The following is a 14,220-nucleotide window of genomic DNA, read 5'->3' as shown; positions in this document are numbered from 1 at the left end:
GAATATTGGAAGATTCAGGAGAGACTAAGGAAAGCAGTTCGGACAGCACATAGATTAGTGATGGCCACCAAGTTGCCAAACTTTGAAGGAGGATTTAGATAAATTCTTGAGGAGGTTTCCTTCCCCCCCCCCCCAAAGAGAAGTTGGGTACTAGGTGCAAAAAACAAAAAAACCAACCCTAAAGTTTTGAATGAATCTGCCACCTGCAGTTTTCCAAATTCAGTTACCAACATTTCTACAGAAATATGCAATTGAAATTTGAAAAAAAAAAGAATGACAAACCCACAAATGAGGCTTCGTGTACCAAGAGCAACCCCTTGAACCTGGCCCTGTTGGGACTACAAATCCCATTATGCCTGAGGAATGGCTTTGCTGGCCAGCCGGGGAAGATGGGAGTCCACTGACACCCCGCAGGATCCCCATTCCTCTTTTAAATGGCACAAAGGAACGGCACCAAAATCAAAAGGAAAAAGAAAAAACAACAACAACCCACTGCCTTCAAACATTTAATACTTTTTTATTTCAAGGATACAAGGTTTTTCATGTTTTTTTTTATTCCAAAACAGAAGGGGAGAAATAAACCCATTAACAAGAACAAAATAAGATGTGTTTCCCATGCCCACCCCCACATAAAATTGTCCAGAGTAAGTAAAGAGAGAGAGAGAGACTTGCTTCACTCCAACGGAACAAGCGCCAGGATTTATGCCCTGGCGTGACAATGCTACAGATTAAAAAGCTAGTTATTTACAAAGCCCCTTCCCCAATATTTTTGTTTTGTTTTGTTTCGCTCGTTCTTCCTGTGGTCCTGGTAAATATTTGGGGTGAGGGAGAAGGGGGGGGAGGGAGAGAATGGAAGTCTGGGGTGCAAAACAGCCTCACACACGTCACACAATTGGGTCTGGAACCCCAAAATAGCTTCTTAGTGAATTTAGGGAAGGGCGGGAAGAGAGGTTCTGAAGACATGGACTACCAAACTTTTCACTCCAGCCAGACGATACCTTGGGAGTCACGTCAGGGGGAAAACGTATGACATTATCTTACTATATGAATGCGTAGAGGGGAGGGTGGATATTACAACAATATTTAAACAGGATATTGAAGTTAGGACAGTGAAGTGTGTGGGGGGGGGACAAAAATAAAGCAGCTTGTAGGAGAGGCGATCGCGGGCGAAAACCAGCCGTCTCCAAACCCCGACACTCTCCGCTGGACAAGGGAGAGAAATTAACTATGAATAAGTTGGCTGGGATATAGCTATATAAATAGAATGTGCACGAGAAATGTCGGGGGAAGGAAAGAGAGAAAGGAGAAAGACAAAAGGCTATTTCTGAGAGGGTGGGTGGAGGGTCAGAAAGCCCACCCCCTACAATTCATAGGTACAGGCTGGGTCAGTCTACCACCTTGTCGTGGTCCTCTGCCAACCCCCCCCCCCGGGTCGGCACCACGGATCCTCGGGGTGCAACGGTCCTGGGTAGCACCAGCTGTGCCAGAGAGTTGGGTCCAGCCCCCTTTTAAATCCCAGCACAGCCCTCCCTCCATCGCACCCCCCAAAACCATTTGCGATGTTGTTTTGGTGCACTGTGAAAAACAAGATGGCCGTGCAAGTAAGCCTTGCCAGGGCCCCCTGGCAAAATAGAGGGGGTTCCCAAGAGAGAGTCCTTTTGTGCACTTGAACCCAGAGCCTCCCCGCCCCCAAAAAAGGGGAAAGCCAGAGCAATGGCCTTCTGTCCACCTGCCCGGAACGCCGTGGATGTGTGTGTGAAATCCCGAAAGCCCTCTGAGTGGTTGGGATTGGAAAGACGAAGGGCATCGCTGCCTCTGCCGACCCACCCCCCCAGCGAAGAAACGAAGGGTTGTGGGGGAAGGAGCAGACTGCAGAACCGTAAACGCACCCCGCCCCTCAAAACTGTGTTTAGTACCACTGCCCCGCAGTGGAAGAACATGAAGACATTAGGAAGACAGGGAAGGGGGTCAGAATTACGGAAGGGTGTTTGCAAAGCTGGGAGAAGTTGGCCCAACTATTGCTTTTCGCTGCAGAACTGGGGGGCAAGGGAGTTTGGGGGCTGAGGAGCACGGAAGCCATACATCCTCTCTGTTGCTGGACGGGAACGCCAAGTGGAACGTTATATATTTGGGAGGGGAGTGTAGGAAGACGATCACGGCGGACGCCTTGTTTGAGGGCTGAGTGTGCCTGCCCCTTCGCAAGGCCATGGTCCAATGCCGTACCTCGCACAACAAAACAAAAATTGAACTGCAGCAGCGTTGCCTGGCCTCGCGCCTCTGATATATTTTGCAGAATGGGCTTTCACCACCAAACTGCAGACTTATCTGCTGCTTATTGGGAGGGAAAGGGTTTTTGAACGGTGTGTGGAGAAAATCTCCCCGCATGTAGAAAGCTTGTGCGTCAGGGAGAAAAAAAGGCAAGCGTCAGGGGACGCTGCCCCAGTGTGCCCTTTTGTAAAGATGCTCCACCCCCCCCCCCAATATCTCCCCTCTAAGTGAAGCCTCCTGGGCTTCTCTGCATCCACTTCTACGCTGGTTTCGACGTGGGTGATTCTCAGGGAAGACCCTTTGGCTTAGCCAAGGCGACGGCTCAGTTTTGGGATCGTGGACTCGCAGGAACACAAACCCTGGCACTATAAACGATAACCGGGGGCCGTTTGAGGCGGTGGGGTGGCGTTTGGGCCTCACTTTCTCCCAGTCTGACTCCCCCCGAAGGAATGCTTCTGTAAGACTGCCGCACCTTGCATGCAGGGGTAGCTAAACAGGGGCGCCGCCCAGATGTTTCTGAACTCCCAACTCATCACTGCTGGCCTGATGGGAGGTGGAGACCAGCAACATCTGCAAGGCACCCCCTTACTTTACAGTCCGGAAACTGAGGCAGTGCAGCTAAGGAGGCTCATTAGAAAACACATTCTGGGACACTTGGCCCCCACAACTCTTTGGCCAGACGGGCTAGAGGACTTCTGAAAACCTTCCTAGAGGGAATTGACGGAGCCTGGAAGCCAGAGGACTACAAAAGGGAGAGGCGTATTTTGGAGACATCGGCTTGGAATAAAGGGATGGGGGTCTGGAAGAGTACAAATCGCTCCCCTCCTCTCTTTCTGAACTGGAACCCAGCGTTCGAGAGGAAGCAGGGGACAAGGCACATCGAGAGGGGACAGAAAACGCACGGAGGGTCGTGTGCTTAGAAGGTCCTGCAACTGGGTGTGAGGCAAGAGGAGGCCTGGTCCGTTGCGGCGGTAAGGCGAGGTTTTTCGCATAAGACCTGCTGGCTTCCCCGGAGGCTGTTCCCACACTTTTGAAATTGAGCCCGCCTGGTCCCTTAAAAACTTGTTGCCAGGGGGGAACGGTGACCCCCTCCCCAGCAAGGAAGATGGGGAAAAACTGGTGCAATGTCAGGCAATCGGAGAACAGAGAGGGCATCGCTCAGCTGGCCAGCTGTGGCCAAGTTATTTGGGGAGGTGGAGAAAAGGCTAAGCCTTTGGGACTTGCACACTCTTTCCAGAAAACCATGAAAGGGGGGAACGTGCCTTTAAAACGACACCGTCCAGTGTTAGTGCACAGGTTACGTGCTCCAAACCAAGCCTGGGGGGTGGGGGAGAAGAGAAACCCTGAGATGACTTAAAAAGGGGTTTTAAATTTTGAAAGGGATCAGACGTGTTTCTGATGGTGCAAGTGCCCCGGGTATTAGGAGGAAAAGGAGAAGATCTCTGGTAGTGTTTAACACGAGCCAGGCCCGCGGCAAAAGGCTGTGACTTCTCATCTCGTTGAGCTGCTTTGTGCTTCTAAGACACACACACACACAAACACACACACATGCTGCCGCAGAGGGCTGTTCCCCAGGCCAGCCTGGTGATTTCTGCAATTGCGCAAGGAAGACGACTCGGACAATCGCAGCTGACTGCCTCCCCCTACAATGGGGCTGTGGGCAGTGTGTGCTTCGCCCGGGGTGGAGAGACCAAAAAAAAAAAAAACGCAACCAAGGCAGGGCCGTTAAGGAGAGCCCAGATCGCAAACCAAAACCGGAAGGCCGAAGCGTGCAAAGCACAGGGCCCCCATTTGGTCCAGGCCCCGGAAAAGAACGGGCAGGTGGGCAGAGAGAGAGAGAGAGAGGGAGGAGAGACAGGAAGGTCAGTTTGTGCATTGCTCCAGTCAAACAGATTAGCTCCCATCACCTCCGCCAGGCCGGGATACTGATAGGAGCACAGTTACCCCCCAAAATAACACACACACACATTCCTGCTTGCTGGACGGGGGATTAGTGTTGGGTATATGGAATGTAAGTTCGAGGGGTGGGGAGGAGGAGTAGGCCCTCAGCCTCTCTCTTTTTTCGCCCCCCTGTCGGTGTGCAAAGGTGGACGGGAGGCCGCGGAGAGAAGGGGCGGGAGAGGAAGGAAGAGGAAGAACGGATGCAGTCGGCTTGAGAGCGGAGGGGTGTGTGTGTGTGTCCCCCTTCACTGAGGTAGCGGGACCAGAACTTCCACGTAGTTGAGGGGGAAGAAGCCTGACTGGCCGTTGATCATGCCCTCGTACCAGTTCTCGTCGATCTGGTTGGTCAGCGTGATGATGTCGCCCTCCTTGAAGCCCAGCTCGCCGTCGTTCTCCGGCTCGAAGTCGTACAATGCCTTGCAACACGGTTGGTCCAAATGGGCAGCTGCAGAATTCAAAGGGGAGCGGGGGGGGGGTCAGTTAGGGCAGGGGCATCGCCTCTCCGCTGACCACCACCCAATGCACCATGCACGACAAGCCCCACCACTACCTCCTCCTTCCCTAAACCGGGAAATCCTACTGCTCCGGATCTCCAGATCTAGATTCAACCTGCGCTTCTCCTACAAAGCTACCGTATTTTTCGCTCCATAGGACGCACTTTTTCCCTCTTAAAAACCAAGGGGGAAAGTCTGTGCGTCCTATGGAGCGAATGCAGGGGGGAGGCAGGCAGGAAAAGCCCCCAAGAGCTTCGCATGGCTCTTGTGGGCTTTTCCCCAGGAGGGAGAAGGGACTGACGCGGCAGCCTGTCCACTGCTCTTTGGGGCTGGGGAGGGGGGAAATATTTTTTTCCTCGATTTCCCCCGCTCAAAACTAGGTGCGTCTTGTGGTCTGGTGCGTCCTATGGAGCAAAAAATACAGTAAGCTAGTTCCCAGAAATGGCTATGAAGGCTTTCCTCTTTGGCTTCCTATTGTTCGCCTAAGTGTTAAAGGAATAAAAATAGAACCATCGCCACGGCCCTTTAGGCAATTTGTGGGTAAAACGAGCCAACAATAGCTGGTGCCGGGGGAGTGGGAATGCCGATGGAGAGCCGAAACACAGGAAGGCAGCACAGTTTGGTGAACAGGACCGTAGGGAGTGAGTCAGGCCACTGGGCCCATCGAGCTTACAAGGAGCGACAGCCGCTCTCTCAAGAGATTCAGTCTTTCCCCAGCTCTGCATGCAGCCGGTGGGGATCAAGCCTGGCGTTACAGCCTTTCCCCGTAACTTCTGGGGAAACACTGGGTTCAAAAACACTGGGCAGGCCTGCACCCTAGATTTTGACCATGGTTAAAAAGTAACCCTGGCTCCTTCCGAACCAGGGTTTGCTAACTGTTCCAGAATGAGGCAGGAACTTGGGGACAGAGGACTTCCACCAGGGTTTCCTAAAGTCGGGTCTTCAGCTGTTTTTAGACTACAACTCCCATCACCCCTAGCTAGCAGGACCAGTGGTCAGGGATGATGGGAATTGTAGTTCCAAAAACAGCCAACAACACTGAGCTTGACTCATAGCTCTTCTGACTCGCCTACTCTGGCTGGCAGCCGTTTCTCTAGGGTTTCATACGCCTCCCCATCGAACCTGCTACCTGATCCCTTTAGTTTGAAATTCTGGGGCATTTTGCATGCAGGAAAAGCAAGAAGGTGGTCTCAGATAGGCTAGCCGTGCCGCCCTGGTTTCTGTTTTCTTGACCATGAGGACTACGAACTTGGGTTTGCAAAACGAGCTCTGCAACGGGCACCGAAATCCCTGCATGCGGAGAGTGACTTGCGAAGACTCAAAAGTGCACAGCCTCCAGTTAAGAGAGGGTGTTTTTAGAGGTGGGGAATCATATTAGCCTCGGGACGGGAACGCCAGCAACAGATTAGGCAGAGGATGGAGGAAGGAAGCAGGAAGGAAGGAAGGGGAACAGGCCGTGCAAGGGATATGGGATGGGGAGAGGAGGAAGAGGAGAGGAGCGGTTTCAAAGCAGGGGAGGGAACTCACAAAAAATCCTGCTGGGGGTCCGCGATGGTTTTTCGGATCGGAAAGAGGAAGAAGCTGCTCCCAGAAACGGAAACAAACAAAAACACAGACATGCTTACAAAACGTTTAATGCAAAACACCCAAAAATGTGAGGCGCGGGAAACAAATTGGGACGGGGGAAAGTTGCAGGGTGGTGGAAGGTCTGTTAGTGAGGAGGTGCTTGGGTCAGCAACGGACAGCCATGGAAGCGAGAGGTTAGGGGATGTGCGATCTGCTTTTGCTATCCCCCCCCCCCAAGCTGAGGACACAATGCAGAGAGAGGGGGAACCCTTGCACGGATCCTGATACGGAAACTGCAACTAATCCAGAATGTGGCAGCTAGAATGGGGACTGGGGGCGGTCGCCGAGACCACATAACACTGGTCCTGAAAGACCTACGTTGGCTCCCAGGACGTTTCCAAGCACAATTCAAAGTGTTGGTGCTGACCTTTAAAGCCCTAAACGGCCTCGCCCCAGTATACCTGAAGGAGCGTCTCCACCCCCATCATTCACTGAGGTTCAGCTACGAGGGCATTTTGGCGGTTCCCTCATTGCGAGAAGTGAGGTTACAGGGAACCAGGCAGAGGGCCTTCTTGGTAGCGGCACCCGCCCTATGGAATGCGCTCCCACCAGATGTCAAAGAGATAAACAACTACCTGACATTCAGAAGGCAGCCCTGTTCAGGGAAGTTTTTAATGTGTGACATCATAAGTGTATTTTTGGTCTTTGTGGAAGCCGCCCAGAGTGGCTGGGGAGGCTCAGCCAGATGGGCGGGGTATAAATAATAAATTGTTATTGCTATTATTATTAAGCCATCAAAATAATCCTGCGCAACGCCCCCCCCCCCCCGAGCATTCAGAATGTTACAAGCTGCTGTGTTGAAAAATAAAGTATACTGTACTTTTCTGTGTATAAGACTAGGTTTTTTAAAACTTTGAAATAAGGTTAAAAATCTGGGGGGTGGGGGGTGGCGTCTTATACACGGATAGTGCATATGCCCATTTTCTAAATTTGGGGTCCCCAAATGTAGGGGGCATCTTATACACGGAAAAATACGGCACTTTAGAAGACTTAAGAAAACTTTTTAAAACACACACACACACGGTTTAATTTATTTCCCTCTGCCCCCAGTGATGATCTTTAACCTTCCAAGGCCCAAAGGGTCTTAAAAAAACCAACGTATAAGAGAATGAACTTGAAGGTGTGAACTAGAAATTGTTCAAAGTTCGACGCCCAAGGTGAACCATCCAGCAATTCTGGGAACTGTTCGTTAGGCGCAAGTAGGTTTTTCTGAACCGGTTCCGCGAAAATTTTGGAACTAGCTCATTCCAAACACCAGTTGGTCAATGACTTGCGTCAGCCTTGGCTACGCTGGACCATAGTGGCCAGGGCTGATGGGAGGGCTAGCTCATTCATTACGGAGTTGGAAGGGGTCTCAAAGGGTCATCCAATCCAACCCCCCCCTTCTGCAATTCAGGAATCACAATCCAAGCACTCCATGCTACAGTGCGCCTTGACACTGCAACCGCTGGAGAATTGATCTCACCCCCGGGTATCCCGTTCAAATCTACTCTCCAGACCCTCAGGTGAGATGCTGCCTTGTCTGTGCAGCAGAAAACTCAGAGTAGACTTTAGAGTGGAATACAACCCATTGTGTACTTAAACAGGGTTGCCAGATTTCAAAAAGTGAAAATCCGGATGTTGAGCTCTTTTGGCAAAAAACAGAGGCGGCTACTTTGGCCCCGCCCTTACCTGAGACTTTGGGGGCGGGGTTGCAGGAAAAGCCGCCGTTGGATTGGTCGCTCTCTCCAAACTCGTAGGACTCCCTCGGTTTCGGCTTGTATTCTCGCTTGGGGCGCGAGGAAGTGTCCCTCACTCTGGACGAAGGAAGAAGATTTGCCATGAGGAGCAAGATTAAAGCAAGTTTCAAATACAGTCATACCTTGGAAGTCGAACGGAATCCATTCCGGAAGTCCCTTCAACTTCCAAAATGTCCGGAAACCAAAGCGCGGCTTCCAATTGGCTGCAGGAAGCTCCTGCAGCCAATCGGAAGCCACGGAAGCCCCGTCGGACGTTCGGCTTCCAAGAATAGTTTGCAAACCGGAACAGTCACTTCCGGGTTTGCGGCGTCCAGGAGCCAAAACATTTGAGAACAAAGCTGTTTGAAAACCAAGGTACGACTGTATTGCAATTGACGAAAAAGACTCCCCCTACCCCATTTTTTTAAAAATACTCACTTGATTATTACTTTTAAAATACAAATGATTATAAACACGACCAACAGCCAATACCACATTTAAACGCACGTTTTAAAAGAGTAAAGTCAAGGAAATATACAGCTGGTCAATGGGAGATGGTTTTATTCATTTCTATTTATTTATTGCCAACAAAGGTCTGATTAGTAAAAGCTATGGTTTTGCCAGTAGTGATGTATGGAAGTGAGAGCTGGACCATAAAGAAGGCTGATCATCCAAAGAATTGATGCTTTTGAATTATGGTGCTGGAGGAGACTCTTGAGAGTCCCATGGGCTGCATGAAGATCCAACCTCTCCATTCTGAAGGAAATCAGCCCTGAGTGCTCACTGGAAGGACAGATCGTGAAGCTGAGGCTCCAAGATTTTGGCCACCTCATGAGAAGAGAAGACTCCCTGGAGAAGACCCTGATGTTGGGAAAGATGGAGGGCACAAGGAGAAGGGGACGACAGAGGACGAGATGGTTGGATAGTGTCTTCGAAGCTACAAACATGAGTCTGAACAAACTGCGGGAGGCAGTGGAAGACAGGAGTGCCTGGCGTGCTCTGGTCCAGGGGGTCACGAAGAGTCGGACACGACTAAACGACTCAACAACAACAACCCCTCCTTTTTCTCCATGGAGCTCACGGTGGCTTACATGGTTTTCCCCCTCCTCATTTTATCCCCCAACAACAACCCTGCGAGGTAGGTTAGGCTGAGAGTGAGCGAGGGGCCCAAGGTCACCCAGTGAGCTTCATGGCCAGGTGGGGATTCGAACCCTGGTCTCCCTGGTTAGAGTCCGGCACTCAAACCACTACCCTGGGACTGGCTCAGGAGGAAAGCAGTACCCTTAAACTGTGGAGCGCTGATTCTAGGCAAGTTATAGGACATTAAGATCTGCCCTGCTGGGCCAGAATGGCTCTCCACGCCATTTATTCAAAGCTTAAGGAAGACAGAAAGGCACAAATGCAAGTTATTCCCATGAATATTTATCAGCTCTTGCTTATATCAATGTCCCCAACTTTCTACACTGGAAGCGTGAAAGGAACGTCCGGCTGAAATATCTTAAGCCGTATGAGATAGAAACTGACTTGGGAGGCCTCAATAAAATAAAAAGTCCTTACTCAGCTGCAAGACTCCCTGGGGAGTGAGGGAATCTGTACGGCAGCGTGTGGGAGACTTTTTCTGGCTTCTCACCTGATGTCAATATGGTATCGGGCAATGCTGCGCTTTGAAGCCCCAATGGCGGGGCTTCAAAGCACAGCGCAGGGCCGTGAGACCTCTCCGCTGCTGTAGCAATGACTTAAGTCTTTGTTTATCCGCCTGGTGTGTGATTTTTAAGGTATAGCCTGCTAGCTGATCAACAGAGGGGCGGGCCTGTCATGCTTTGCCGCCCGAGGCAAAACCTGGGTTGCATGGCAGCAGGTTCTGGCAAGATTTCCGCAAGATCGCGCCGGAAGCCACCGCCACTTCTCCACTGGCAATGGAGGTGGCAGAGTGTCCACAGGGGCACTAACTCTTGGCGTTGCACCACCCGAGGCAGCTTCCTCAGCCCGCCTCGTGTTCGGGCCGTCCCTGGATTAATTTCTCTTTAGCCACTTTGAGCAGTATACTGTTGGAAAAGTGGGATTAGATGACGCCCAAGATCTTTAAAGCCCTATAAGGCCTAGGACCCTCGTACCTACGGGACCGCCTCTCCTGCTATGCCCCACAGAGGAACTTACGGTCTTCAAACAAAAACATCTTGGAGGTCCCAGGCCACAGAGAGGTTAGGCTGGCCTCAACCAGAGCCAGGGCTTTTTCGGCCGTGGCCCCGATCTGGTGGAACATGCTGTCACAAGAGACTAGGGCCCTGCGGGACTTGACATCTTTCCGCAGGGCCTGCAAGACAGAGCTGTTCCACCAGGCCTTTGGCCAGGGCACAGCCTGACTCCCTCCTTTGGCAATCTTCACAGAACTCTAGCCCAATGGTTGCCATCAATTTGATTTGAATTGATTTTATAATGAAATGATTTTAGAATGTATTATTATTTTATTGTTGTTAGCCGCCCTGAGCCCGGCTTTGGCTGGGGAGGGCGGGATATAAATAAAAATTTATTATTATTATTATGACAGTTCCACAGCGGTGGACTGCACGCCGAATTGTGCATTCTGCAGCAAAATGAGTGATTTGTGTGTGTTTTTTATGGGGGGGACCGGACCACACACAGTAGTGTTTACCTGCGTTTCAGTTTGTCTGCGAGCTCATCGAGGATTTGCACTGCTTGCCTGTGATAATCCAGCTGGGCGTCTACAAGTGCGGACAGCTGGCTGACTTGCTCAATCTGCAGTAAAATGGAAAAAGAGACTGGTTAGTCACACCAACAGGGTAAAGAACAGCTTCTATCCGTGGGCTGTTAGGCTGCTGAATGAAAAGGTAACAACAGGGCAACTGACTTTCGGGTTTGGTGGGTGTGCGTCAGTAAGGTAAAGGTAAAGGGATCCCTGACCATTAGGTCCAGTCGTGACAGACTCTGGGGTTGCGGTGCTCATCTTGCTTTATTGGCCAAGGGAGCCGGCGTACAGCTTCCGGGGCATGTGGCCAGCAGGACTAAGCCGCTTCTGGCAAACCAGAGCAGCGCGCGGAAACGCCGTTTACCTTCCCGCTGGAGTGGTACCTATTTATCTACTTGCACTTTGACGTGCTTTCGAACTGCTAAGTTGGCAGGAGCAGGGACCGAGCAACGGGAGCTCACTCCGTCATTGCGGGGATTCGAACGTGCGTCAGTAAACGAGGGGAATTAAGACTAAGAGAGTGGAGTGGGGGGTGCTGGTGTAATCTCGCTGTATACAAGTTGTACAAGTGACAATAAAGTATTTCAAATGTTCAGTGTTTTGTTTTATAATGAAATGATTTTAGAATGTTGTATTATTTTGCTGTTGTTAGCCACTCTGAGCCCGGCTTTGGCTGGGGAGCGCGGGATATAAATAAATTGTTGTTGTTGTTGTTGTTGTTGTCTTAAAAAAGAGAGCCTGGCTTTTGGCAGAGGCGCCCACGATGGGATCAGCGTGCGATTTAACTTGCAGAGGAGAGGGGTGTGGGTTCTGGGGAGCCTGGGTCCAAACCATACTCACGTCCGTCTCCAGAAGGTTGTGCATGCTCGTCTCTGCCACTTCCTTCGACTCCTCGAACTTCTCCAGCGCTTGCCGCAGCTCCTCGTCCGGGATCTTCCCCTGCCGCTTCTTTTTGTAGTCAAAGTCTAATCGCCGGCCTTCCAGCTTCTTCAGATGGTGCTGCAGAGAGGAGAAGTCGAGGAGGGAAGTGAATTCCTCCCCGTAGAAGCACAAATGCAGTGGTACCTCTGGTTGCGAACAGGATCCGTTCCGGAGCCCTGTTCGCAACATGAGCAGAACGCAAGCCGCGTCTGCGTGGGTCGCGATTTGCCGCTCTGCGCATGATGTCATTTTGAGCGTCTGCGTGGTACAGTGGTACCTCAGGTTAAGTACTTAATTCGTTCCGGAGGTCCGTTCTTAACCTGAAACTGTTCTTAACCTGAAGCACCACTTTAGCTAATGGGGCCTCCTGCTGCTGCCACTGCGCCGCCGGAGCCCGATTTCTGTTCTCATCCTGAAGCAAAGTTCTTAACCTGAAGCACTATTTCTGGGTTAGCGGAGTCTGTAACCTGAGGCATATGTAACCTGAAGCGTATGTAACCTGAGGTACCACTGTACTTCCGGGTCGCCGCAGGACGCAACCTGAAAACGCTCAACCTGAAGCAAACGCAACACGAGGTGTGACTGTAACAGCAAGTTTTTGGGTCTTGAACCTCGCCCCGATCCGGAAGTGCATTAGAAATCTTGCAGGACGTGTGCAAACCACGAATAAAGACTCATCCGGGAGGCATTTCCAGTGCCAAGCGAAGTGGTCAAGAGACTAGGGGCCGTATTCAGTGTGCTAGCAGAAGCCAGTGCAAAGACTCCAAACAGCGCAACAGGGGTCTCCACCCCCCCATTTCACCTGCGTCCCCCATGCCTCTCCCAAATCCCAGAGGGTTGGGAGAACTCCCAGCAAGGGGGAAGAGAGGAGAGATTGTTCCGTCAGGCAAGCGGGGACACTGGTCCTAAAAGATCTACACTGGCTCCCAGGATGTTTCTGAGCACAATTTAAATTGCTGGTGCTGAGCTTTAAAGCCCTAAATGGCCTGGGTCCTGTAGACCTGAAGGAGCGTCTCCACCCCCATCGTTCAGCCTGGACATGGAAGTCCAGCTCCGAGGGCCACCTGGCGGTTCCCTCCCTGCGAGAAGTGAGGTTACAAGGAACCAGGCAGAGGGCCTTCTCAGTGGTGGCACCCGCCCTGTGGAACACCCTCCCAGCAGATGTCAAGGAAATAAACAACTATCTGACTTTTAGAAGACATCGGAAGGCAGCTTTGATGGCTGGCGTCATCGTGTGCTCTTTTATATTCAGTTGGAGCGGCTGGAGCAACCCAGTCAGATGGGCGGGGTGCAAGCGATAAATTATTATTTATTTCGCTGACAGAACAATCGTATCAGCGCAAGGTTGAGTTCCACCCTAGGACTTGAGACCCAAGGTTCAAAATCCCCGTTTGGGTATGAAATGACTCATTGCCTCTCAATCTATCCAAGCTCATGGGGTCGGCTTGTGAGGATAAACAGGGCAGGGGATGGGGGAAGTGAAGAGCAGCCAGCATTTCCTTATTTACAAAAGCATTTCTGCACTGCCCCATCACAGAATCATAGACTCATAGAGCTGGAAGGGACCTTCAAAGGTCTTCTAGTCCAACCCCCTGTAATGCGGCGATCAGAAGTATCAGGGTGCAACTACAGAACATTAAACACTATTAAAAGCAACAGAAAGAATTCTAACTAGTGACTGAATACAGATACGTAGCCATGGTGATCTGACGCAGTCAAAATAAATTAAAAAATTGTCCAGTAGCACCTTAGAGACCAACTAAGTCTGTTCTGGGTATAAGCTTTCGCGAGCATTCACACTTCTTCAGATACCAAATAGTCAGTTTAAAAAGTCACTATTCAGATATTGAACAGTCAGTTTAAAAAGTCACTTCCGGGTTTGTGGCGTTCGGGAGCCAAAACGTTCGAGAACTAAGCTGTTCAAAAACCAAGGTACTCCTGTAAAGGTAAAGGGACCCCTGACCATTAGGTCCAGTCGTGGCCGACTCTGGGGTTGCGGCGCTCATCTCGCTTTGCTGGCTGAGGGAGCCGGCGTACAGCTTCCGGGTCATGTGGCCAGCAGGATTAAGCTGCTTCTGGCGAACCAGAGCAGCGCACGGAAACACCGTTCACCTTCCTGCCGGAGTGGTACCTATTTATCTACTTGCACTTTGATGTGCCTTCAAACTGCTAGGTTGGCAGGAGCTGGGACCGAACAACGAGAGCTCACCCCGTCGCGGGGATTCGAACCGCCAACCTTCTGATCGGCAAGCCCTAGGCTCTGTGGCTTAACCCACAGCGCCACCCGCGTCCCAGGTACGCCTGTACCACAATTAAAAATATAGGCGATCGTTACGCAAAATAAATAGATGAAATGGCACAGCTGCATAAAAAGCCCTGTGAGAGTTTCCCCAAAGCCAAAAGCCGTAGCTAGGTGGCACAGCCTCTGCTCTGCATGCAGAAGGTCCCGGGTTCAAATTCCCGACATCGTCTTGGGGTGGGAAACCCATTTAAACTCTGGAGAGCTGCTGCCAGTCCGTGTAGACAATACTGAGCCGGGCAGACC

General features: G+C 51.2%; 1 protein-coding gene across 2 annotated transcripts in view; it reads right to left on the bottom strand.

Annotated features, from left to right (window-relative positions):
* Positions 1–501: 501 nt before the first annotated feature.
* Positions 502–14,220, bottom strand: part of SH3GL1 (SH3 domain containing GRB2 like 1, endophilin A2) — a 52,601-nt gene continuing 38,882 nt past the window's right edge. Inside the window, exons 6-10 of one of the 2 annotated variants that reach the window (XM_083594802.1) lie at positions 11,595–11,753; positions 10,701–10,804; positions 8,001–8,125; positions 6,231–6,284; positions 502–4,654 (exon numbers count right to left, since the gene is read on the bottom strand). In XM_083594802.1, coding sequence (XP_083450928.1) covers positions 4,455–4,654; positions 6,231–6,284; positions 8,001–8,125; positions 10,701–10,804; positions 11,595–11,753 — 642 coding nt within the window. In that variant the 3' untranslated portion in view covers positions 502–4,454. The remainder of the gene's footprint in view (positions 4,655–6,230; positions 6,285–8,000; positions 8,126–10,700; positions 10,805–11,594; positions 11,754–14,220) is intronic. The other variant, XM_083594803.1, reaches the window with a different exon arrangement.

Source organism: Podarcis filfolensis (genome assembly GCF_964270895.1).
Source record: "Podarcis filfolensis genome assembly, chromosome: 18".
Classification (NCBI taxonomy): Eukaryota; Metazoa; Chordata; class Lepidosauria; order Squamata; family Lacertidae; genus Podarcis; species Podarcis filfolensis.
This window is presented reverse-complemented; position numbering and strand designations above follow the sequence as displayed.